The 25510-nt window shown below is 43.2% G+C and overlaps 2 protein-coding genes across 4 annotated transcripts in view; one reads left to right on the forward strand and one right to left on the reverse strand.

The window, feature by feature from the left end:
• INPP5F (inositol polyphosphate-5-phosphatase F) overlaps window positions 1-4580 on the forward strand; it is a 94034-nt gene extending 89454 nt beyond the window's left edge. For both annotated transcript variants that reach the window (XM_024206243.3, XM_024206244.3), the window contains one exon: window positions 1897-4580. In XM_024206243.3, the coding sequence (XP_024062011.1) occupies window positions 1897-3046 (1150 nt within the window). In that variant the 3' untranslated portion in view covers window positions 3047-4580. The remainder of the gene's footprint in view (window positions 1-1896) is intronic.
• A 7358-nt stretch (window positions 4581-11938) lies between these two features.
• The window catches only part of MCMBP (minichromosome maintenance complex binding protein), a 33801-nt gene continuing 20229 nt past the window's right edge, over window positions 11939-25510 (reverse strand). For both annotated transcript variants that reach the window (XM_024206235.2, XM_024206234.2), the window contains exons 10-16: window positions 24028-24151; window positions 20105-20222; window positions 19363-19528; window positions 14894-15027; window positions 13892-14056; window positions 12967-13055; window positions 11939-12352 (exon numbers count right to left, since the gene is read on the reverse strand). In XM_024206235.2, the coding sequence (XP_024062003.1) occupies window positions 12226-12352; window positions 12967-13055; window positions 13892-14056; window positions 14894-15027; window positions 19363-19528; window positions 20105-20222; window positions 24028-24151 (923 nt within the window). In that variant the 3' untranslated portion in view covers window positions 11939-12225. The remainder of the gene's footprint in view (window positions 12353-12966; window positions 13056-13891; window positions 14057-14893; window positions 15028-19362; window positions 19529-20104; window positions 20223-24027; window positions 24152-25510) is intronic.

Consider the following 25510-nt stretch of genomic DNA (forward strand, 5'->3'; position numbering starts at 1 on the left):
AAATCCAAACAGGCAACAACAGCAACAAACTTCCGAAGTTATGTAGAAAATAACAGTGTGATCCAAAGTGGAGAAGGTGACACAGGGAGAAACTGATTGGATTTGGATGAATAACAGAGAAGCTCTGAACAAGTGACTACAAGCTACTTCTCACTCAGGCAGGAATGGGTACCCAGAACACACAGGAATGTATGCATATTGTATTTCATGGAAGCAGATCACTGCGATTTAGAGTCCCCATATCCACAAGAGTACAAGAAGGTGAAGAATTCTAAAGGATTTGCAAATTAAGGCATAGCAGACAATAGTACTTCTGAAACAGAAGAATGAAAGAAAAAGCTAAAATGGTCCTAAGTAAAAGGTGATGGTGGATGGTAACGTATTGAGCAAGGGAGGGAGCATGTCTGCTGGGGTACCACAGATCAGTAGTAAGACTGGTTGTATTTAACATTTTGCTTAAAATCTAGAAGAATAGTAAGTAGTCTGTAATGAACCTTGCTGATGAGAATAAATTGGAGGGAAGTGCAAGTACTAACGAGGACAGAGAAATAAGAAAAGGACCTAGAAAGTATGAACATGGACAAAAAATAAGAGATTTTCCTGGGAAAAAATGCAAGCTAAGTCATTTGGGTGGTTGGAAGGATTGAAACCATCTGTAACATGCTCAATAAAAAAGAAAATCAGAAAACAGTAATGCTGAAGGAGAACAAGAAGTGATAATGGACAACTAATTATATTGAAGTTTTCAATGTGAAATTGGCTCAAAAAAGAGGCCCCTCTCTTTCAGGGAAGCGATAATGCCGTTCTGTAGCACTGGTTAAGCTGCATGTGGAATGTTTCATTCAGTTCCAGGAATCATATTACCATAAAGATATTGGCACATCAGACTGGAAGTTCAGAAAAGAAAAAGTAATCAAGGACAGAAGAGATTAACCTAATACTCAATGAAAGGTGTTAACACTAAGGAGGTAAATTATTTAGTGATAAATATAGGTGTAGGGAGGATAGAGTAAAACTTTTAGGCTAGATTCAGGAAAAAAAACTTTGACAGTTGAAGAATCTAGGGTCTCCCATCAAGTGGGACTTTTCCATATATCCTATAGAACAATCCTACATTGCCAGGGAGAGAGATCACCCAGTTCACCTATTACTACTATCTGTTGTTTTCTCCTGTACTTCCCCTCCTGGTAATATTGTTTTTTATGTATACTGTTTGCTAAAGCAGCAAACTTTATGAATATTGTTCTGTTTCTTATATTTAGAGTGTCAGATGTGATGTAATTCTGTCATGAACAGAAGTCTAGGTACTGATTTCCATCTGTGGTCATAAACTTGCCCGTAATAGCTGTATTATTGAAATACACCTCTACCCCGATATAATGCGACCCAATATAACACGAATTCGGATATAGTGCGGTAAAGCAGCGCTCCGGGTGGGCGGGGCTGCGCACTCCGGCGGATCAAAGCAAGTTCGATATAACGCGGTTTCACCTATAATGCGGTAAGATTTTTTTTTTTGGCTCCTGAGGACAGCGTTATATCGGGGTAGAGGTGTAGTCTTGGGTAAATTTAGTCTCTTCAGTAAATGTTTGCCATTTCATACAACAGTTTCCCTTTTTGCCTTGATTCCATTTATTTAAAGATCAGCAGAAAAACGACTTTCAAATCTTAAGGTTTTTTGGTTTGGTCAGGTTATACTAAGTGAACAGTTCTTCATAATATCTCACTGGTCATTCTTTTGGAATGGTTCTAAAAATACATTTCATTTGCTTGTATCTGCATCTATTAAAATATTAAAACAATATTAACTGGGATATTGTGAAACTTGTGATTTAGAAGTATAACTACTTGATTAACTGTACAAGAAAAGACATTATTTTCTCTTTAATTTTTCAGGAAGAGCAGTAAACCTCATGAGGACATCATTGGCATTAGATCCCAGAATCGAGGATCCCTGGCCCAAGGCAAGAATTTCTTAATGAGCAAGTTTTCATCTCTTAATCAGAAAGTCAAACAAACCAAATCCAATGTTAACATTGGCAGTCTTCGCAAGTTAGGGAATTTTACCAAGCCTGAAATGAAAGTCAATTTTTTAAAACCCAACTTGAAAGTTAATCTTTGGAAATCAGACAGTAGCCTTGAAACTTTGGAAAATCCAATGGCAGATACTAAAGTTCGTGCTGAATCAGATATTGAAATATCAGATGATGACTCTTTTCATTCCGATGACTTCCTGACAAATTCTAAATCTGATGAGGACCATCAGTTAACTGGCTCTTTAGAGAATGTGGGACAGATAGACTATGTTTTGCCCAGCTGTGGTATCATTGCATCAGCTCCTCGACTGAGTAGTCGGTCCCAGTCTATAAATAGCACTGACATAAACATTAGCATTCACATTCCTTCAGAGATCCATGTTACCCAGGCTAGCAGGCCTGAGTGTGAAGACAGACCTATGCAGGGAAGTCCTTTTGCTGACAATGTGGCGATGGAGTTCACTAAACCCATCGATGCATACTGCCACAGATTTGTACAAGATGCTCAAAACAAGATGACAGAAGATTCAGTGGCAGAGACTGCTCCTCAAAAGCCCTGCCAAGGAGTAGATCAAACCAGCAATAATGCTTCTCAGAAAACCGAAACCTGGTCAGAAACAAACAGAGACATCCCTTCAAGGCCATCTAAATTGGATGTACCATTTTCTGAGTCAGCTTCTCAGTTCTTAGCTGTTGAGGAAGTTTACTCCAATAGATCTCTTAAGAGCCCAGGATCTGCATCCAGTATTCTTGAAGTTGAGACAGGACTTCATATGACTCCTTCTCCAGCAGACAGTAACGGCAGCAGAGCAGTCTCCCCCTTTGCTAAGATCCGCAGTTCTATGGTCCAAGTTGCTAATATTACCCAAGCTGGATTAACCCAAGGGATAAACTTTGCAGTGGCAAAGGTGCAGAAGAGCCCAGCAGAACCAGAGGCCGTAAATGAAGTCCAACAAAATGAACTGATAGAAATGTTTACACAGTGCCAGACCCGAATAATTCAGATTTAGTTGCTAACTTAGAAAGTACTCTTGTTGTGGCTTGTACATATTCTTAAAAATTCATACTGGAAGACTCATGTAACGTGAATTGCCACTGAACACTGGGATAAAATACCAATAATTATGTTTACAGGAAGTGTTTTTGATGCAAGTTGATTTTGGTTCTGAATAGGTTTCAGAATTCCCTCAAGCAGCCGAGATGATAGAAAGACATACCATACTGAACAGGTAGCCTATACACTGGTATTTAGTAAGCATGCTGTTGATTTTAAATAGATTGCACAGTTATCTTTTTGAGACAAATTTTGTAGGTCTTCTGATTTGTGTAGAATATTTATAGTAAAAGGGGCTGGTACTGCACTTCTTTTGTTACCTTACTAATCTTGCACTGCACCAGCAACATATTTTACTGACAAATTACATTTATTCTATTTATTTTTGAACTACCTTTTTTTTTACTTAATTTTTTGTGTGGTTTCCATTGAATTCTCGACACATTCCTCAAGAAATGGTGTCTTTGCAATGGAAATTGATAAATTTTGCTATACATATAGTTACATTAACTGGAAGTTTAGACTCTTCCCTACCACCACTCTTGTCTGTCCTACCTCAATTAAAGGATAAGACAGATTACAACAATCTATAATATCTAATTGCCTGAAGTGCAACTTCTTAAAGTTTGTGTGGGGGGTTTGTGTAAAACCAATGGGAACTAATGTTCTTTTAATTATTTTGCTGGTGTTAAAGTTATCCTTTTCCCCATTCTGTTCTACTAAACACACTGCTCTATAATTTCTTTGTCCCCTATAATAAGGTAAAACAAACAGGGTACTCTACATCCAGAACTAAGTGCTTAGTGTATCAGGGTACATCCTGATGTTCTGTTCATTTTATTAGAAATTGTAACTGTCCTTTAGCCAAAAGCAGCAAGCGATTAAGCTAGCAAACCATAGAAGGAAAGTTGTACTCATTCATGAGGTTAGTCTGGTGATTTTTAAAATCAGATTATAGTAACACGTATCAAAACAGTTCATTTAGTTTAAACCAACTCAACCTTTGTGATATTCGCATGGATGAGGCTGAACTTATACCTGTGCAGGGAACTGGGTACCAATAAATGTATGTTTAAGGAATTAAATCTTTAGATTCTTGATTTTTTCCCAGAATTGGCCTTCCAACACTGTTCTGTTGTAGGATATCATCTATAGAAACTATAGCATAAAGCAGGATCTTGCTATACAGTGGTTCATAACTATAACCACCACTATTATAGAGCCAGTGCCTCTGTGTTTTAGTACATGTACTGTAGATAGATCACACATGGTGTTCTAAGCAATTAACAAGTGTCATAATGGTAGCAAAGTGTCTTAGAACCTCTCTAGTGTAACCGAAGTAATTACTGTCTGGACTTTGATAAACAATTTCAACTTTGTTATTTATTTGTTTTATTACAGTGATGCAGTTTGTTTTGTGGAGTGTGTCTATATACATTTGTGACTATATTTAAAAATAAAATACATTGTATTTTAAGGTGAGGGATGAACATGAGAAATATTTTAATTAAAAAAAAATAAAGAACCCAAAGAGGCTTTCTGGTTCTTCATATTTGAAAGGATATTGGACTTCAGTTCACGTTTCAAACCAAAGGAGCCATCTTACCAATTTAGCCCAGGGTCAGGGAAGGCAGTGTTTTATGTCTCCTTTTCATCTCCTTTTCCTGAACTGTACTGTCTACCCCTTGGCTCCCAGGTTTTAGTCCTATAAGTGCTTTCAGTAAGACATCTTAAAAAACCCTAATTCCTTCACCAAAGGGAGTGGTGGATTCTCCATCTCCTTGAAAATATGCTTGAGCCAAACAAGTTACTAGGCTCAACGCAGGAGTAACTGGATGCTACTGTCTAGCCTGTGTTCTACAGGTCAGATCATGAATCATCATTTACTCTGTCAAGGTTCTAAATTTTCCTGCAACATTTGAAAAAAATCAGTAACACTTAAAGCAATGCAAAGAGTGCAGGATGCCTTCAGGATGGCGTGCTATGGCCTTGGTACAAAGCGAAGGAGGAACTAATTTACAAATAGTGACACACCCAATAACAACTAAGTGTGTTTAATGTGTGTAGTAAGAGACAAAGCATTGCCACCCATGGTAGACAGAATGAGCTTGGGAAATTTGGAGGGATCAATAAGCTTCTGATGCTTATGTGTATAAAGAATGCATAGAGCAGAGGCATATTTAGAGTTTGGGAGGGTGGAGGAAGGAGTGAAACACTGAAGATCTGTTGTTCATCAGGGTTTTCCCCTTTTAGAATACTTGTATATTACTCACGACTTAACTGTTTGCACAAAGCACTTTGAAAAGTTATCAATGCTTACATCATGCAACTTAAAGACTGTTACTGTCCGCTACATGGCAGGAATCCTCTAGTGACCCTGGCAAGCCACTTTAAAGCTCAGGGATTTCAGATGAAGAGCTCTGAATGAACAACATTACTTGGAGGGTTCAGTCTAGGTGTTGTACAAACTTTTCCTCAGAGCGCTGCCAGCTGCACTTCATTCAGACTTACAGCATGTTCAGTGGTCTAAAGCTGGGTCATCTCTGAGCAGAGAATTCAAGAAGAGTTTGTTTGATTACATGGTATGTGTATATATTGTGAAATGCTTGAGCTGGTCATAACCGAACTGATTGTATTAAGTCTTTTTGTGAAGACTTGAGTATGGATTAGCCCAATGGAATAAGAATGACCTCATTGTCATTTTTTGACAAAGGGGGAGGGATAGCTCAGTGGTTTGAGCATTGGCCTGCTAAACCCAGGGTTGTGAGTTCAATCCTTGAGGGGGCCACTTAGGGATCTGGGGCAAAAAAATCAGTACTTGGTCCTGCTAGTGAAGGCAGGGGGCTGGACTTGATGACCTTTCAAGGTCCCTTCCAGTTCTAGGAGATAGGATATCTCCATTAATTTAATTTAATTGTGCTGTCAGGAAAACAGCTGAAGGCTCCCTGTCTAGCTAGTCTCTCTCTCCCCCCCCCCATCCCGCGACTCAACAAGCTTCGTTCAAAAATTTTGCTATCTAAAATGTCTTTAGTTAGACTGGCAAAAGCATCATCAGAACAACTTATTTCTCAGCTAGCTTAAAAGGAATGTGTTTTTCTCTCAGAAGTATAACGTTCGGGTTAATGTTGTTAAACAGGGCTAAAACCTAAAATGGGTAAGTGCAGCTGCAGACAGTATTATTTCAAGAACTATGTGTCCAGAATAATTGAGAATAGTATTTCTACAATAGCAAATTTCTCTTAGAAATAATAGGTAAATTGAAACTGAAAATACAGCCATCAAAGATGGTGACATAGCAGTCGTAAAGAAAATGTTGGGGAGAAGTATCATGTCCCTTAAGAGGAAAAAGGGCCCTTTGTTAAACTTGCTGCACGAGATGTACATTGTTTTAGAAACATGGAGAGTAAATGTGCTAAGTAGCATTTCTCCTTCTCAAGAGGTGGCTTGAGTAAATTCTATATTGTTACAGTTGCTTCTCCTGAAAAGCTCTTGCTTACTGAGGGTGTATTGCTACAATCTCTCTGTAGATAGACAGTAAGAGAGTTTAGCCTCTGTCTTATACTTGCTGCATGCTAGAACTGTGTAGATTGTTGTCATCCTTGAATAGCTGCATGCTGTCAAACTGTCTGTTCAGTATTTACCTTTACTGAACAACCCGAACTTTAATTGGATGTAGGTTACACCATTGCTGTGTAAGCTCCATGGATTAGCTTGAATTAAAAGGGCTGCAATTGAAACTCTTGTTTGTCCTAAGGATAACCAGCTCTGCTTAGATTGGATGTGCTTTGATCGCCTGCCTTCAGCAACTGAACCACAGCATAATCCTTTGTAAGGAAAGATGTCTGTCGCTGAAGATTCAATTTTAAATTAGATCAACAACAAAAGTAATGGGGGTGAGGAGGCTGGAGTCAAACTATCTGGAAAACATGCACTTAGTGAAAGTTTGTATTCAGGGTAATGCAGATAGAATGGGCAGTATTTGCATTCTGTCTACCCGTTTATGGGAGGTTGTAATGAAGTCAGATAATCTCTTTCCTGAGAAGTGTAGTTCTTCTTCGAGTGCTTGTTCACATCGATTCCAATCAGGTGTGCGCACGCTGCGTGCACGGTTGTTGGAAACTTTTCCCTTAGCAGCTCCCGTTGGGTTGTCTAGGGAGCCCCCTGGAGTGGTGCCTTCATGGTGCTCAATATGACCTTGCGGACCCGACCCCCCTTCAGTTCCTTCTTACTGTCTGTGGCAGCGTTGGAACTGCGTTCACTTGCTTGCAAGTGCTCCCTTAGCCTAGAGTCTAGTTCTTTGGAGTTTTAGGTTTTTTTGTTAGTAGTAGTGATTGGGAACCGGGATCGATTGTATCCAGTCACCCACCTTGTGCTGCGGGGCATGCTGCAAGCCCAGGGGTTTAAGTGTTGTGGTGTTTGCCGGAAGCCTATACCCAATAGTGACCCCCACGACTCATGCCTTAGGTGAGGTGTATCAATCGGAGCATTGTAAGATTTGCAAGGCTTTCAAGCCTAGAACCAAGGAGGAGTGGGACTTCATTTAAAACAACTATTGATGGAAGCCGCACTCTGTCCCACAGCACCCGTGTTCGTTGGTGCGGAGTACCCCGGCCTCAGTCTACGACTCTATGCTGAGGAAGGACGCTGGCAGGAGAGACCCTCAGGAGAGACCCATTCCTTGGCACCGTATGTGCAGCACTGGTCTCGATCAAGGGACAGCTGGTACCGATCCTAGACTTTGTAGTCATGACACCGATCCCCCAACCTCTTCTTCACAGCACTGACCGCCGGCACTGCCTTGGTCGTCGCCCTCGGACTCCGAGGCCGAATTGTTTTATTCAAGGCGCAGTAGGCATAGGTCTGGGAAGCGCCAGAGACACATCCAAATGGCCTGGCAACCGCAATAGCCACCCCCCGCACAATGGCCCTTCTGGCCCCCCTGGGTTTACCACCAGGCCCAGGGTACCCCATCGAGGGCTTCCAGGTCGGGGGCCTCGGGACGTCACCCCTGCCCCTCCAGTGACAGAAGCAACTCTCGCCAGGCTGCCCCCTCAAACTGCAGAGCAGTCAGGGATGTGGCTCCAGTGCCACCTGTAGCCCAGGACATTCCTGACTGGGCTGGAACAACGGGGGAGCCTAGCACAGTCCAGGAACAACCAGGGCAGCTTGAGGGCCATGAGGACTCTGTACCCCCGATTGCCTCATCATCATCCTTGCCTGATGAAGCAGTGGCAGGAGCGTCAACCTCAGGTCCTCTGCCCATTGACCACAGGGCTCACCAGGACCTATTCCGATGCATTGCCCGTAATATGGGTCTACAGGTGGAGGAGGTAACTGAATTGGAGGACCCAATGGTGGACATCCTCGCTCTGGAGGGTCCTTCCAGACTGGCACTGCCAATAATTAAAATGATCCAGAATAATAACAAGACCCAGTGGCAGACTCCAGCCTCCATTCCGCCCACCACCAGTGGTGTGGGAGAAAGTACTTTGTCCCCTCCAAGGGATATGAGTTTTTATTCTCTCACCCAAACCCCTGCTCCCTGGTGGTCTCGGTGGTGAATGAAAAAGAGTGCCGGGGCGATAAGCGCCGGCTCCCAAGGCGAAGGAGGCCAAACCTATAGACCTCTTTGGCAGGAAAGTGTATGCTGCTGGGGGCCTACAGGTGAGGATAGCCAACCAGCAGGCTATCCTCAGCAGGTATGACTAACTCTTGGGACGCTACGTCCAAATACAAAGAGATGTTCCCTGTGGAGGTAAGAGCAGAGTTCTCAGCTCTGGTCAAGGAGGGGCAGGCGGTGACCAGGACATCCCTTCAGGCCTCCCTTGACGCGGCTGACTTGGCAGCATGAACCATCTCCTCAGGAGTGGTCATGAGAACCTCCTGGCTCCGGGTCTTCCCCCAGAGGTCCAACAGCCCCTGCAGGACCTTCCCTTTGAGGGCACTGGACTGTTTTCAGACCTGACAGACTCGAGGCTCCATAGCCTCAAAGATTCAAGGACAACACTGAAGTCTCCGGGGATGCATATGCTTGCTACTCAGAGGAAACCTTTCAAGCCTGACCCCCAGCAGCAGCAGAGGCATTATCAATCCCGCCCAAGGCAGGAATAATAGACATAGGCAAGGGAGCGGCAACCTTTGGTATGCGGCCCGTCAGGGTAAGCACTGTGGCAGGCCGGGCTGGTTTATTTACCTGCCGCATCCACAGGTTCGGCCAATGGGGGTGGCGGGAAGCGGCAGCCAGCACATCCCTCAGCCCCCATTGGCTTGGAGTGGCAAACCATGGCCAGTGGGAGCCGCAATCGGCCGAACCTGCGGACACAGCAGGTAAACAAACCGGCCCGGACCACCAGGTTGCTTACCCTGGCGAGCCGAGTGCCAAAGGTTGCCGATCCCTGGTGTAGGCTGTCTAACCAGTCATCAAGCCAGGGCCTGACTAAGCCACAGTCAGGATCCAAACAAGAGTTTTGAGGGGATAGCCGAGGATAGCGTGCCATACTCCACACCAGAGTCCTCCCCATTTTCTGAACTGCCTTATCCCACTTGTACCGTGCGTGGTCGCTTATAACATTGGACCGTTGGGTCCTTCGCACGGTAGAAGTGGGATATTCTCTCATTCTCCTCCCCACCCTCTCACCCCTCTTCAGGAGGTGCAATTGCTCCTTACCTTAGGGGCAGTGGAGGTTGTTCCTCAGGAGCTAAGGGGTTCTACTCCCATTACTTCCTAATCCCCAAAGCAAAAGGAGGTCTTAGACCTGCGAGGACTCAACCAGTTTATAGTAAAGTTGAAGTTCCGCATGGTCTCCCTGAGTTTGATCATTCCTTCCCTGGATCTGGTACGCCACTCTCGACATGAAAGATGTGTACTTCCACCTGGCCATTTGTCTGGCCCACAGATGTTTCCTGAGGTTTGTGGTCAAGCACAAGTACTACCATTCGGTTTCTAGACAGCCCCCTGAATGTTGACCAAGTGCATGTTGGTGGTTGTAGCCTTTCTCTGCAAAAGGCAGGTACAGGTGTATTCCTACCTCGATGATTAGCTGCTATGGGGGCGTTCCAGGGAGCAGGTGGAGTCTCAAGTCCAGTTAGTCACAAATACCTTCTGCTCAATGTGGACAAGTTTACACTGTCACTGACCCAAAGAACAGAATTCAATGGGGGCAGTGCTAGACTCTGTTCAGGTGAGAGCCATACTACGAGGGTCTAGATCCCAAGCACTAACAGGAATCAGACTCTCAAGTGATACCCCACTACAACTCCAAGGGTATGCCTGAGTCTCCTCGGACACATGGCAGCATGCACCTATGTGGTCAGACATGCCAGAGTGAGACTCAGGCCACTGCAGGCTTGGCTCGCCTTAGTTTATCACCCCGGCGGACACAAGTCCTAGACACTCTACACTGGTGGCTGGACTGCAAGGGAGTCCCATTCAGCGCTCCTCAGCCGTCCATGACCTTGGTAATGGATGCATCAGACCTGGGTTGGGGGGCCCACCTAGGAAAGCTACAGAGGCAGGGCAGGTGGTTGTGATCAGAGATCCTGCTCCACATCAATATAAAGGAGCTCAGAGCAGTGAGACTAGTCTGCCAGACCTTCAAGGACAGACTTCAAGGTCACTGCATGGTGGTGTTGCCCAACAATACCACTGCCATGTTTTACATAAACAGGGTGGAGCCTGCTCCTCCACTCTCTGCGTCTTATCTCCCAGGCCTGCAGAACGAGATCATGCTGGCCCCAGTGTGTCCACGATAACATTGGTAACTCCACGCTTCTGGAGAGGTCTGTGGACACCCCGAGAGCACTGCCACTTTACCCAGATCTGATCACACAGGACCATGGTCGCCTCCTTCACCCAGACCTCCAATTCCTTCATCTCATGGCTTGGAAGCTTCATGGTTAAACCCAACAGAGTTATAGATTAGGTATACAGTTATTCTTTATATACATTAGCAATAGCACTGCAGTTAAGGTACGTTTTATTCTTTGTATTCCTAAAGGCAAATGGACGATGTAGCATATACTTTTTGGTCAGTACTAGCCACACTTGTTAAACTTAATGAAATTTAGCACTTAATCATGGTTGAGTGGTGCTTACAAGTTTAGTTAAGTGAAAAGCAGCCCTTTGAATTAATCTGTCTCACATGAGTGCTACAAGAGACCCCAATTTGCTAGTTAGGGTTTCAAAATGAAGTCCTGTCCCATCTTGTAAGATTATCTGTGAGGTAGTTATACCAGTTTTTTTAAACACTGGATGGGTTGTGCAAGAATAAAAAGTGTAACTTGCACCACCATCTGGGTGTCATGCATTTGATATGCCCTTTGCAAAAATTAGAACTTTATTACTAGGCCCAGAGGGACCAAGGGGTTCTGGCTTCTCCAGGTGGACTAGAAAGTAATGCTATCTTTATCAGCAGAAAATGGAAAGGGCATACTACTGCTCTGTTCTAACATTTGTTTTCAACTTTGCCCTTTTTACAGGATGTGCTTGAGTCAGGTAAGTTATGTAAAGGTTGAAATACAGAAGTATTATTTAGTAATAGTCATCTTCTGAAAGTTCTTACTCTCGTTTTACAGATATTTATCATAGAATAAGCCTATTAGTTCAGGCAGCAACCCAGGTAGTTGCAATCAACATCTGAGGGTTTTTTCCTCTGGGTGTAGAAAATACTGGTTTGTTCTTCTCACATGATTTAAATACATAAGCCTGCTGCAGTGCAAGAGCCAAGGCTGTGAGTGGAATGACCTGCATCTTGTAAAGTAAGGTGAAGTAGTCAACCCCACTGTAGCTCTAGAACCTGTGATCAGACTTGACTTTACACTTAAGGAAATGAGTTTACACAATTTCAGTATTAAACTTTTAATATCAAACAATTTGCTCATTGTTATTAATTCTCAATTACAAAACAAGCTCCAAAAAGTTTCATAAAATCAGTAAGTTTCAGCATTAGCTTTCTGAACCCCATATAAACTAAATGGGTTCAGGTTTCAAGGGTAAGTGTCCATAATTTTTTGGTATAAATTATCTACAAGAAACTGTGGTATAAACAGTATCCCATTCTTAGTGCTGGCTCCACTTAGGATTAGGACAAACCTCATTTTCATAGTCACAAGTTAGCAAAATAGTAGGAGGAATTATTAAAGTTCATTTCCATTGACACACTTCTGTTGCTGGAGCCTGGCTTTACGTAATGCTTCCAGCTGTTTTGCTCTTAGCCACCGCTCTCTTGACAGTGTTGTCTGCCCAGCACTGAGAGAGAGAAACCTGGGTAGGCAAAAGTAGTATAAGTTAAATAGCAGAATTCATACAAATACCTTCTTTCTCATGGCAAAGCTTAAGAGGAAATAGCCCTACTACAACAGGAAGTTACAGAACTGTCAAGCAGCTGTCAGCAGTCGTTATGAACTAACACCCATTCCCCACCCCCACACTTTATCCCAGCAGTCAGTGCTTTAGAACCTCTTATTAAGCTAAAAATAGGAAGAGGTATTTAATAATTTCTCTTACTGGCAGTAAAATCTCCCAGATTCTCATTTCAACCTTCCAGTGAGGTACTGGGAGCAGGCTGGGACACTTAAAGGTAGCAAAGCCCCAAATGGGAAGTAAGCAGAAGTCCTTGACATGGGAGTAGAGAGGAAGAGTCTGCCTCACTGCTCAGTAGCCACAGAATAGTTCTGCCTGTATAAGTGACCATTCCCTCTATGGGAATGGACTTAACATGTCCCTGCTCTTCCTGCCTATGCTATTTTCTTCAACACTCCCATATACTGACATCGTTTGAAGAGGCAGGCAAACACTTATACAAGTGTCATTGGGAGGAAATTACATGCAGCTATCACTAGTGAAAAAGCAGATTCACTAGTTATAAGGCTACTCACCTTGCTACAAGCAGAGTTCTGTGAAGGTCATCAGCTGTTATGCTCTCAGGGTCATTCTTACGCATTTCTACAAAGTCTTCCTCTACTGCCTGAATTAAGACAATACATTGGGATTTAGCTTCTTGCAGTGAACACAACATAGTGCAATAGAGGAGAAACTTCAAAAAAGCTACAGCCCTAGGGCTACATGAAGAATAATCCTAGTTTCCTGAAATTATAAAATTCTTGCAAGACTTGTATAACTCCAGGTAGGGAGGCTAGGTTCAGCCTTGCTTGCTGGGGAAGCTACAGAGCTACTTCTGCCTAAAAGGCAGTAAAATGGTTGCTCTCTGTACTTCAGAAGGTGCCTTAGACCAGCAGTTCTCAACCAGGGGGTTAGGGCCCCCTGGGGCGCTGACAGCAGATTTCAGGGGGTCTGCCAAGCAGATCTGTTAGACTCTGGGGGGCCCTGAACCTCACCACCCAAGGCTCAAGCCAAAGCCTGGGTAATTTAGCTTTGTGGGGCAATTGCTCTGCTTGCTGGCCCTGGTTTTTATATGCAAAAGAACAGTTGTTGTGGGCCGTGGAGTTTTTACAGCACATTGGGGGGGCCTCAGAAAGAAAAAGGTTGAGAACCCTGCCTTAGCATCAGGTCTCTGATCTTTCAAAGGGGGTAAAGTTTTACCATTACCAATTTTATAAGCCATAGTTTTGTGCCTTTTGCTGAAGTGCTCTGAGCATCAGCAACCCTTCTTAGGGATAGAAGTCCACCCAAAACAAAATGCATCCCCTGTCCCTTGCAAAGGAGCCAATACCACATGGAGTTAAGTACAATTACTGACAGGAAAGTAGTACTTCAGCTGTTCCAACCGCTACAGAATTACTTCTCCCTAGTGGAGGGCAAAGTTGATATACTAACACATATTATAAGAGAAGCCTTCCATACCTTGGTCACTTCATCAGATATGCTGTAATCCAACAGCCTCAGCAAGCTTAAATAGATGCGGAACTTGTTCAGCATGGATGGCAGCACTGCTGTGAGAAGGCTGTTCATGTACTCCTCCATGTTTGGTGGAATTATCTGTGGCTGTAAGTGGACCTGGCAATCTGACTGAAAAACAAGAAGGGTTGCACATCATCCCTTTCCCCATTCACATCTGTTCTATTCCAGTCAGACACATTTATGATTCCAGTACAATGGTGGACGTCAGGGTCACCCAATGTTATCGATGAAGACAGGATAAAATCAGTTTAATATCAACAATTTAATAACAAATGAAAAACCTCTTTCCTGAAGAACTCCCTGTCTGAAATCTCACTATTGCTGTTTTAATCTCCTTCGTTGGAAGGGAACACTTTTGCTTTGAACAGGCATCAATATCACAATTTTAAAACCGCCAAGAGAGCAAAGGCTCAGTACATAGAGGGTGAAGACAAGTAGTTAGTACACAGCATGATTAGTTGTTCAAACAGCTGGAGACATCTATATAATCCATCATATATAAATACAAGCCGAATTCATAGTCTTTTCAGTCAATGTGAGAGGGATCTCTCTCCACCATAAACAGGAAAGGGTAGTTATTGCGCTGGAATGAGATTGCTTTATAATAAATCTGCATCTACAATCTTTTTCCATTACCAGAAATACCCATATACTCTAATCATTTTTCATCCTCTTGCTATCATTTCTACAGCATGCAGCCACTGAGAGAGAAATGTCAGTTTTTCCTTTCACTGAATAATTTTTTTTTGCAGGCCAGTGTCACTAAATACAGGTTTTCTAGGTGCACTAGCTGGAACACTAACTCATGTCAGCAGTTTGCCCATGCAGCTCAGGGCAACAAGATCATTTCCCGGACATCACTCATTTCTGGAAATGGCATGCTCGGTTTTCATTAAGCAGCTATCAACTGTAATTATCCCCCAATTCAAGAAGACCTTGCCATACCGGTAGGAGTGATCTGCCTTCTGAAGTGATAAGTACATTAATATTGCACGGGAATTCCATCTGGTGGTAACTGAAGTCATAATCCACCTTCTGCCAAGTTATCAGGTTACCCAGTGCAGTCACATTATGTACACCTACAAAAACAAGAAAACAGATGCTGACAGCTGGATGTAAACAATTGCCAGAGTTGAAATTGATTTTTCATTCAGGTTTTAATTAGCAGTTAGCAGAAACTATTACTTGGTCACAGTGGAAACAGCTTGGTTACTAAAATAACCTGAGGTGCTAAACAAAATCAAGCGCCTTTGAAGGATTTCAGGTATAAAAGATGACCTGCCCTAATATTAGTGTAGTTTATGGGAAAGGTCAGATTATAAACATGTAGAAATATTTATGCAAAATTTGCTAGAGGGAATAAGGCTGTGGTTATCAGAAAGAGTTAAGCATGAGATTGGAATGGGTACCTTACTCACAAGTGAGTAATTCAGGCCATCCCAAATGAATATGGCTAATGCTTTATTCCAAACTGTACCAACGTGCATTCTGTATATTTTAGAAATGTGCTTAAAAGTTCTGACTTTTTGGTATCCTTATGGCTATAAAATCTAGAGACCATAGACACTGCTGGCTCAGCTCTCCAATGCATTGACTTGAAGGGTGCAGGATCAGGGCCCTAGAGTTTAAATATACGAGGCTCAGAACCATACCTTTTCTGTACCAACCTGTTTCCCCACCCCCCAAACAAACCACACACACACAAATCTTTCAAGTCATATCCCAGGACCATGCAAGACCAGAAGTGCTTATCCAGCACCACCGGCAAAGGCATCAAGCTCCAGTTTCTAGCCAAGGAGAGGCGAGATACTGGACTTTTAATGTATAAAAATAATTGAACTGGCTGAGGAAGACACCCATTTTTCCTAGCTTCAAAAGGCCATATGCTGAGGCAACCCTCTCCAGCAGGTTTAGATGGAATAAGTTCCTTTCTAACATTCATGAATATCATATTAGCCAGACAGAAGAAGCTTTTAGCATGGAAGGAGGTGGCAGTGTTTGCTGGAGTGACATTCCATAGCATCAAGGAAACCCAGCAAGCTTTGGGATCCAAATGCTGATCATGTGCATCATAGTGCACTTGTATTGGCCCTAAACAGCTGAGCTGGTGAATGCATTTAACAGACCTTTTCATGAGACATTCATAAACCACAATTTGTTCTCCACAACTGGCTGTATAATTGCAGTAAACTATAAGTAAGTAGGCATCTCTGATATTGCTGCTGCTCAAACTAAGTCATCATGTTACTTTAAAACTGCATTAGGAACGGCAGAATAATCCATGTTTTGCCAAATGAAACGGGGAACAATGTTAATCTATTATTACAAACCACTCTCTAAAATGAAAACGTCAATTAGAGAAGCCTAGCATGACGGTGTTATTGTCCCTTGGGAAGTTCTGGAAGACCACATGGCTTAGGGGATTGGTGATGAGCTTTAGAGCCTTTTTACTCTGTCACTGGTTAGATTCTACACCTGAAGGTCTTTAGTGACCAGAATAGTAAAGATCTTCAGATACCATGAGGAATAGTGCAATGTGAACACAGATCCAAGGGCTTACATGAAATAATTGGTGATTTTGGACCAGATCCTAAAGAACTGATACCATATCAAACACACTACCACAACTCACCAGGCATGAACTATTCTCTCACCCTAAAGTGGAATACTCTTCTGTCCTCAGGCCCATTCGTAGTTGTGGGATAGCTTCCACTGTAGCTGACCCTGTTGCTCCAATTCTAAGTACAACTTCACTCTGCAGGGCTGTCAAACCAGCACTACACATTTAAATTAAAAAACAAACCAGCTTTTGACAGATTCTCTACAGCACTCCCCTCTATTTGTTTGTATATTACTTTTAAAATGGCAATACACTGCCACTTTACATTTGGGGATAAGAGAACAAATCACTTTTAGAACCCAAGCAGAGAAGAACGCCTCACTGCGTAAAAGGTGCATTAGGCTGGCCAACTAAAATGAAGTACAGCAGAAAGATTAAATGGGAGAGAGGAACTGAATAACATCTTTAGTTATCCCAGACTTCTGCTAGAGTCATTAAAATCAAACAAACCCATTTATTTTAAAAATTACAGTAAGTTCCTACAAAAACAAAAAAACCCAACCTAGAATAGACTAAAAAAAGTAAAAAAAATTGGAATTGAAACTTCTAGTTTAAAGATAGTTTGTTGAAATAGTGAAATCTAGCTGATAAAAATCAGATTTCTCCTGAACACCACCACCTATGCCAAATGCTTTGTATCTTTCAGTCCAGCAGACAGACAGTCATTAACTACTCTTTAAAAAGGATGGCAAGCTGTGTATAATTTCCTTCTTTTGGGACTCTTTCCCCTCTCAATTCCTTAGTTAATTACAGCAACACAGTATCAACTTGAAATCTAAAATTGGCTACTTCTGTAGTTTTAAAATTGTCTACATTGTGTCTGGCCTTTGGTCTCAACTGTTCAAAATATACAAATTAACATTTAAGGTTCCTGGTTATTCCACTGTTAATGCTTGTAAAGAAGATGAAAAGAGATCTATAATAGGTATGGACTCACTAGAGCATCTCAACAGTGGAACGTAAGATCATGCATCGGGACTATTTTTGATGTCACAAGCTCCAGGAGGGACAAGGTACCCTTGTTATAGAAGGCTGATTAGGATGCTTCTTTTATTTTAATATAATCACCTTCACTGGCTTCCTATTCATCTGTATTTCAATTCAAAATTGGCCCCCTTGGGTTAGTAGACACATTGTTTTTGCTCACTTCACTTATCTGACCTTGTGTTCCAACCTGATGTCTCCTACCTGAACCTGGAAGATGGAGGGGGGAGAAAAGTGAATAAGCGCCCCAACTGTATGTCCCAGCTACCTGAACCCCTGTCCCCCTGCCTCACTCCCAGCTATCAAATTACTTTTCTTCAAAGCTCACCTTAAGTCTTCCTTCTCAGTCTAGGTTATGATTCATTGCTTTGTACAAAGGAGTGTTGTAAGCAAGACACAAGAAACAATTCTTCCACGCTACTCAGCCTCAACTGGACTTTTGTGTCCAGCTCTGGGCACCACACTTCAGGAAAGATGTGGACAAATTGGAGAAAGTCCAGAGGAGAGCAACAAAAAGGATTAAAGGTCTAGAAAATATGATATGTGAAGAAAAAATTGGGTTTGTTTAGTCTGAAGAAGAGAAGACTGAAGGGGGACATGATCACAGTCTTCAAAATACATAAAAGGTTGTTATAAAGAGGAGGGTGATAAGTTTCTCTCCTTATCCATTGAGGACAGGATAAGAAGTAATGGTCTTAAATTGCAGCAAGGGAGATTTAAATTAGAGATTAGGAAAAACTTCCTAACTGTCAGGGTAGTTAAGCACTGGAACAAATTGCCTAGGGAGGTTGTGGAATCTCCATCATTGGAGGATTTTAAGAACAGGTTACACAAATACCTGTCAGGATGATCTAGATAATACTTAGTCCTGCCTCAGTGCAGGGGACTGGACTAAATGACATTAAGGTCCCTTCCAGTCCTACATTTCTTTGATACACAGAACAAGTCACGGTTTACAAGATGAATTTTGGAAATCCAGAATACACAAATGAAAACTACTTGTTCCCACACAGCATTCACTTTTCAAATGGGAAAAAAACAACAACAAAAAAACCCTTAAGTGACTTCAGTGCTCAAAGGTGTCAGCTATGCAGCCAGGGGTTGTTCTGTTTTCTATAGGAAAGATGCTATACAAAGGGCAGAAACGTAAGGTTCCCCACACTGCTCCGACCTGAAAAGACCACTTCTATGGGACAAGACAGTAGCTCAGGCTACAGCTTCATTTAATTTCTGGCCTTTTCTATTGAGAGTGTCAAAGTCAGTTGTCCAGGTGTTCTTTGCAATGCAAATACCAATGAAACTAAGAAATCACACTGAGCAGTACCAGCTTATTTCACAATGGTCAGTTGCACCCTCTCCTAGCTTTTAACTGCTCACCTACAAGTGAAAAGATTCCTAATTACCTACCTCTTCTCACCCTCTCTAGGAGCTCTATTTAAAGCTACCAGTTTTTACCTGAAACCTAGCATATTTTAAATTTAATATTTTAACTAAAACAAAATATCCAGATGCTTCCTAACAGTAAAGCAGTAATAAGAGAAATAAAATACAACTGCCTTGTTGAACAGTGATCAGGCACGCAACTCCATATAACAAGGCCACAGACTGACAGCAAGCTAGTCTGAGACATGAATCAGTTGTGATATCCATGGACAAAGTGGTTTTTCCCCACATAGCTTAAACTGTATTAAAAGGTTTAACTATTGTCACATAATTAACATCACTGTGTCTTGAAATGCACTAATTCAGTCTACTATAATGTATTGGTCAAAGTTTTCCAGGGAAGACAGGAACACACAGCATTGCCTACCTGTTGTGTCCAGCTGTCCTTGCTCAAGCAGGGTCTCGTCTATCACAAGGGAAGTGTTACTGGCCAGTTGCAATACTCCACTGACTAGGCGGTTAGCTGTGTAGTCCTTGTGTGGGATAAATCGTGAGTGATTCATGTTTTCGATGGTCATCTGCAGACGATAGGACTGCCAAGAACAAAGAAAATTATTAGCTAAGTAGGCAAATCCCCACTCCTCCACCTGCCTTGTTAGGTAAAAGTATCCTGCTTTAATGGGATCATTAAGTTTAGAATTCCATAATACGTACAAAATTATAAGGACAATTAAATGAAATACACGGTAGATATATGTAACCACAAGTTCCAAAGCTCTTAAAGGGAAAGAGGATTTCAAAGGCAAAACAATTTTATGGCGAGTTAAGTTTTTTAAAATATAGTTATATATAGCTATGGGAATATCAGAAGAATGTGCTGCAGTACTGCAAGTTACCAGTCAATATGGTCCCTGTTCAAGTTACTGTGTTTTCTCTGCAGAATACCCTCCAGGAATTTGTGGTCACTGGGGGAGAGAGGAGGGAGAAATCTAGGCTCTCTCTAGGATGAAAGTTCCACCCTCATTTTAGTTGTTGGGCTATCCTTTAACCAGGCACCAGGAACCTGCCTCAAACTGAACTTAAGTTTTGTTTCAAAAATACAGTTAACATTACAGCCAAAATCACTGCCCAATCATAAATCCATTAAAGCATATTAATGCCATTCTTACTGCTGGAACAAGCTGCTGGATAATGCGGTATATGTGCTCTGTGAAGATACTATTTCTTGGACAGCCACTCAAGTTGACTGTGAATTTTCCCAGAGGAAGCACATCTCTTCTCGCATAGCTAGGAAAAAAAAAAAAAAAGATGGATCAGCTGAACACTTGATACAGAGACTGCACCCCTGGTAAGTCCGAAAAACTTTCTATAATCAAAATACACCCATAAAAAGAGCCACAAGCTGTGTGTGAACCATAACCCTCATCACTTTGCTTATACGTCATTCCTTTTCTCACATCTTTGTTTTCTTTCTTGGGGACAGTGACGGTCTTCCTGTGTGTCTACACAGGACTAGAACATACGGGGTGCTACTGCACTATAAACAGATGGTGGCTGGGACATGTAAAAATGAATCTCATATCAACTTACCTATGACCTTTAACACTAGATCAGTGGCCGAACCATGAGAGATTTAGGAGAGATTGGACTAACTATGACTAATGTCATGGGGGGCACACTCTTCCACACAAGGCAGAGGCAGCAGGAAATGACAGGCAGAGACAGCAGATGTAGCAGTCGTTTCTGCAACTCAGAAGGCACTGCAGGCTGGGCAGACCATCAGAAGACTGGCTGGAAAACTGAGGCTGAATGCCTGCTTGACCCCAAAATGTCACAAAGCGGTGCAGGGGGGGGCTTTGTTGGTGAGTATCTGAGTGTCTGTTGTGGGGACAGGTTGTCAGTTTGACCGTGTACTTGATTGTTTGAAAAGTGTGAATTGGGAGTACTTTGTTCCAGGTGGGTCTTGATTGGGCCTGATTGTTATAGAAAGGCAGCCAGTTGTGATCCAGCTGAGCAGCGAACAGCAGAGAGGCTAACAGAGGGAGTTCGCCTGGGGAGAACCCACTGAGGCTTTCATCTTGCAGGCTTCTCTGAGGCCGTGGCTACACTCGAAACTTCAAAGCGCTGCTGTGGGAATGCTCCCGCGGCAGTGCTTTGAAGTGCGAGTGTGGTCGCGCGTCCCAGCGCTGCAGGTACTCCACCTCCACGAGGGGATTAGCTTACAGCACTGGGAGCCCGGCTCCCAGCGCTGGGGCATTGTTTACACTGGTGCTTTACAGCGCTGTAACTTGCTGCGCTCAGGGGGGTGTTTTTTCACACCCTTGAGCAAGAAAGTTGCAGCGCTGTAAAGCGCCAGTGTAGCCATAGTCTGAGTAGTTACTGCAACAGCTGAGGAAGCTCTTAGAAGGAAGGTAATATGGATGGTGAGCAATCGGCTGTTGTGACCTGCACAGGATGTGCCATGTTTGTCTTTCTTCCACAGGACAGAAGCGACTTTGTCTGTACAAAGAGCAAGCTGCTCTCCATATTGGAAGAGAAGGTTCAAGGTCTGGAGAAACAAGTATCAACCCTGCGTTGCATAAGAGAAAATGAAGATTTCCTGGACAGACGTCAGGGTATGCTTCTACGGGCACAACATTCTGAGGAATCAGAGCAGGCTGCACAGCGGGGACAGAAGGACGGTCAAGAAAATTGGCAGCATGTGACCTCCAGAAGAAGGAAGAGGAGCGTCCATGTACCAGCAATGCAGATACAGGTGAGCAACCGTTTTCATGTTCTCTCCACAGGTACTAATGCGGAGAGTGGACTGGATGATACATCTGAGGGAAGGGAACAGAAGGAGACTCCACCGATTGGAAGGCATGAGATGCACTGTCCTAGGGATGGCGGTTCCACGATCGCCACTCCCAAGAGAAGGAGGCGGGTGGTGGTGATCGGGGACTCCCTCCTAAGGGGGACTGAGTCATCTATCTGCTGCCTGACCGGGAAAACCGAGAAGTGTGCTGCTTGCCAGGAGCTAGGATTCACGATGTGACAGAGAGACTGCTGAGACTCATCAAGCCCTCGCATCACTGCCCCTTTCTGCTTCTCCACGTGGGCACCAATGATACTGCCAAGAATGACCTTGAGTGGATAACTGCAGACTACGTGGCTCTGGGAAGAAGGATAAAGGAGTTTGAGGCGCAAATGGTGTTCTTGTCCACCCTCCCTGTGGAAGGAAAAGGCCCAGGTAGAGACCGTCGAATCGTGGTAGTCAACGAATGGCTATGCAGGTGGTGTCGGAGAGAAGGCTTTGGATTCTTTGACCATGGGATGGTGTTCCAAGAAGAAGGAGTGTTAGGCAGAGATGGGCGCCACCTAATGAAGAGAGGGAAGAGCATCTTCGCAAGCAGGCTGGCTAACCTAGTGAGGAGGCCTTTAAACTAGGTTCACTGGGGGAAGGAGGCCAAAGCCCCGAGGTAAGTGGGATACCAGGAGGAAGCACGAGCATGATGAGGTTGAGGGGGGTTATTGGTCCCCGGAGCCAGGGGCTGGGGAAATTGGAGCACAGTGCGGCAGAGGAGGCAGACAGGATTCCCGCTCTCCCCGCCACCACCTTCTTCTTCACTGGAGAGGCTGGAGCCAGGTCCCAGAGCCAGCCAGTTCTCTCCACAAGGAGTCAGCAGCTGAGCAGAGAGCAGTTCCTCTAGGCCAATGGTTCTCAACCTGCAGCCCATGGGCTGCTTGTGGCCTAGTCAGCACACAGCTGCGGCCCATGTGACATCCTCAGGGCCATACAGGTTGTATATTGCATGGATGCGGCCCACCTAACACAGAGAGCTGCATATGCAGCCCACAGTGGTAAATAGGTTGAGAATCACTGTTCTAGGCTGTAATTCTTGCTGCTGCTCTTCCTGCCCCCTGGTGGTGCAGGCTGGTAGCTGGATTTTTAGTGTCCAGTCAGCAGTGCTGACCAGACACTGCCAGGTTCCCTTTTCAATCGGATTTTCAGGTAAAAAAACGGACACCTGGCAACTCTAGGAGGGTGCTGCCGCCAGTGTATGGGAGACAGACTCTTAAGTAGGGGGACTGGGTGCAGTCCCTGGATGGGGGACTGGGAACATGGGGAGCAGTCCCTGTGTGGGTCGTTCGTCCCTAGATAGGGCCAGTCCAGTGTTGAGGGGGTGTGTGTGTGTGTGTGTGTGTGCTGGAGGGACAGTCCCAGGGGGGTTGGGTGATGGGGGGCATCCCCTTGTTGGGGGGGCAGTATGAGGAGGGACTGGGTGAATGGGAGACAGTCCCTGGCTAAGGAGGCACCCCACACCAGGCAGGGCTCCCCATCTTTGCAGACAGGCTCCACAGCAGCATGGAAATGAGGGTGACAATATGCCATGCCTACCTTACAGTAAATTAATTAATTTTAACAGTTAATGTTTTGACTTATTTTGCTAATTTAAAATGCTCTTGGTAGACATTTGCCAGTGTTGAAATGAAAGGTACTATATCGATTTGAATGGTATTGCCGTCATATAACAAATCCTAAACCTTATTATTATTTTTTTTAATAGATGTACAGGTAGTATATATATATTGTGTGGATGTGGCCCACATAACACACAGAGCTGCATATGCGGCCCACAACGGTAAATAGGTTGAGAACCACTGCTATAAAACTATTAATGGAAATGTAGTAATAGCATGTCCTGCTCACAAACAGAGAAGAGATTAGATAGGAAACAGGACATCTGCATTGGTTTCATATATATCACTTGAGGATTTTAGTCTAATCTAAGGACACAATTTAAAAAAAAAAAGGTGGAGAGAGAACAGAAGTGGGAGGGACTTTGTCATCTCAAATGCTAGGAAGATACTAAGCTTTGAAATTAGCCTTTTAAAAAAGTCTATTTGGACTGTGGACAATAATCTCTGCATTTGTGCCTAATACAATGGGTCCCCTCAGTTGGAGCCTCCCTGGGCACTACTGGAATATAAATACTTATACCATCTCTGCTGAAAAGTTATTCATAGACTCTGATAGACTGGCAAAAACAAGCAGATAATATTTTTTAAAACAAATACATTAAGTGTTCTCAGCAGGCATCTACGTACTTACACTGTGGAGATGAGATGCAATATAAGGTACTCAGCAGCCAAGCTGTCTCCTAAGAGTGCATGAGTGAGGAATCCAAGCAGCTCTGCTCTAAGTGGCGAAAGTTCCATCATAAAACTAGAAACAACTGACAAGAAAGCAGAAGACAAATGTCAGAAATACCCCGCATCTGTTCCCCCTCCTCTCCAAATGAGGCTTACTTTACATTGCAATATCACACATTGGGAATGGTGAGTGGAAAAGAACAGCACTCTACTCTGCGAGTGAAGTTTCCTCATTTACCTAGACTTTTCCTACCTTTTTTAGATTCAGGACACTGTTCCTTGCTCTGCAAATTTGAGATGGAATAATGCCCTCTATTTAGACTTAGTGTATCTAATTAAGAGTGATCTTACCCAAATGGGTCTTCTTTCCTAGACTACGTAAATTCAACTCAGTCTTTTTCACTATGTTGTTTTACGCTCCATGGTTGTGCTTTTTTGTATCTTGCTTTTTGTCACACCATTCCTGAACTCTGGTGACCATAACTTTATGCAACTTAATTGTTTCGTCTTAGAGTGGTGCCCTGAGGCCTCCATCAGAGCAGAGCTCAGTGTGCTAGGTGATATGCAGTGCTAAGACAGCTCCTGCCCCAAATAGCTAACAATCTAAATTAACCTGAATAAGGGGATGTAATAAACAAACATACGGGAGGGGGAAGCAGGAAGGCAATAGTATAGTTACAGATACCAGCTATATGCACAATTTACAAGTTTGGGCCAAGATTTTCAAAAGCTGAAATCAGGTTCCTAAACAAGTGGGCCGACTATCTGTAGAATCAAGTAAACAGCAACTCACTGACTTTTAGACTCCTGTTTTTTGAAAGTCTTGGCCCAAGTCTTTTGGATAACAATAAATGAGACATTAATGATCTCGGTTATCCTTGCTTGCCACAGAAACGTCACATCAGAGCTATGAAGAGCTAAACTATTGCCTCACTTATTATACCGATTTCTATGGCACGCCTATCTTCCCCCTCACACCCACTTTAATATCTGAATGCCATTACTTGATTTTGTTTTGAACATTTTATTTAGAAGATCCTAAGGTATATTATACAAACTGAGAGGTAACGTATATAGAAGTTCCACCTGACATTGTCAGCCTCTGTTACATGTGCCCAATTACAATAGACTAATTCTGAATTATTATCGTGTACTCCTGCATCACAACCAAAATGTTTTTTGACTGTGATTTTCCATTTGAAGTATTTAAAGGTACCTAAAGCTCATAACAGTTATGAAAAAAGTGAGTTGAGAGGAAGTGGTATATTATCTCCTTGGGAATTACAGGAGCATATACATTCTCACATTCAGAGAAAGTTATTTTTATTTTATCAAGGTGTATCTCACACTGATACAAACAGAGTTCAGCTTGAATGCTGTCTAATCTCCTCTGGCAGCATTTGCACTCCTGGGTTTACTATGCTTACCAATATGGAACAAGC

The sequence above is a fragment of the Terrapene carolina genome, unplaced genomic scaffold (assembly GCF_002925995.2).
Source record: "Terrapene carolina triunguis isolate 2854851 unplaced genomic scaffold, T_m_triunguis-2.0 Scaffold95, whole genome shotgun sequence".
In the NCBI taxonomy this organism is placed as follows: domain Eukaryota; kingdom Metazoa; phylum Chordata; order Testudines; family Emydidae; genus Terrapene; species Terrapene triunguis.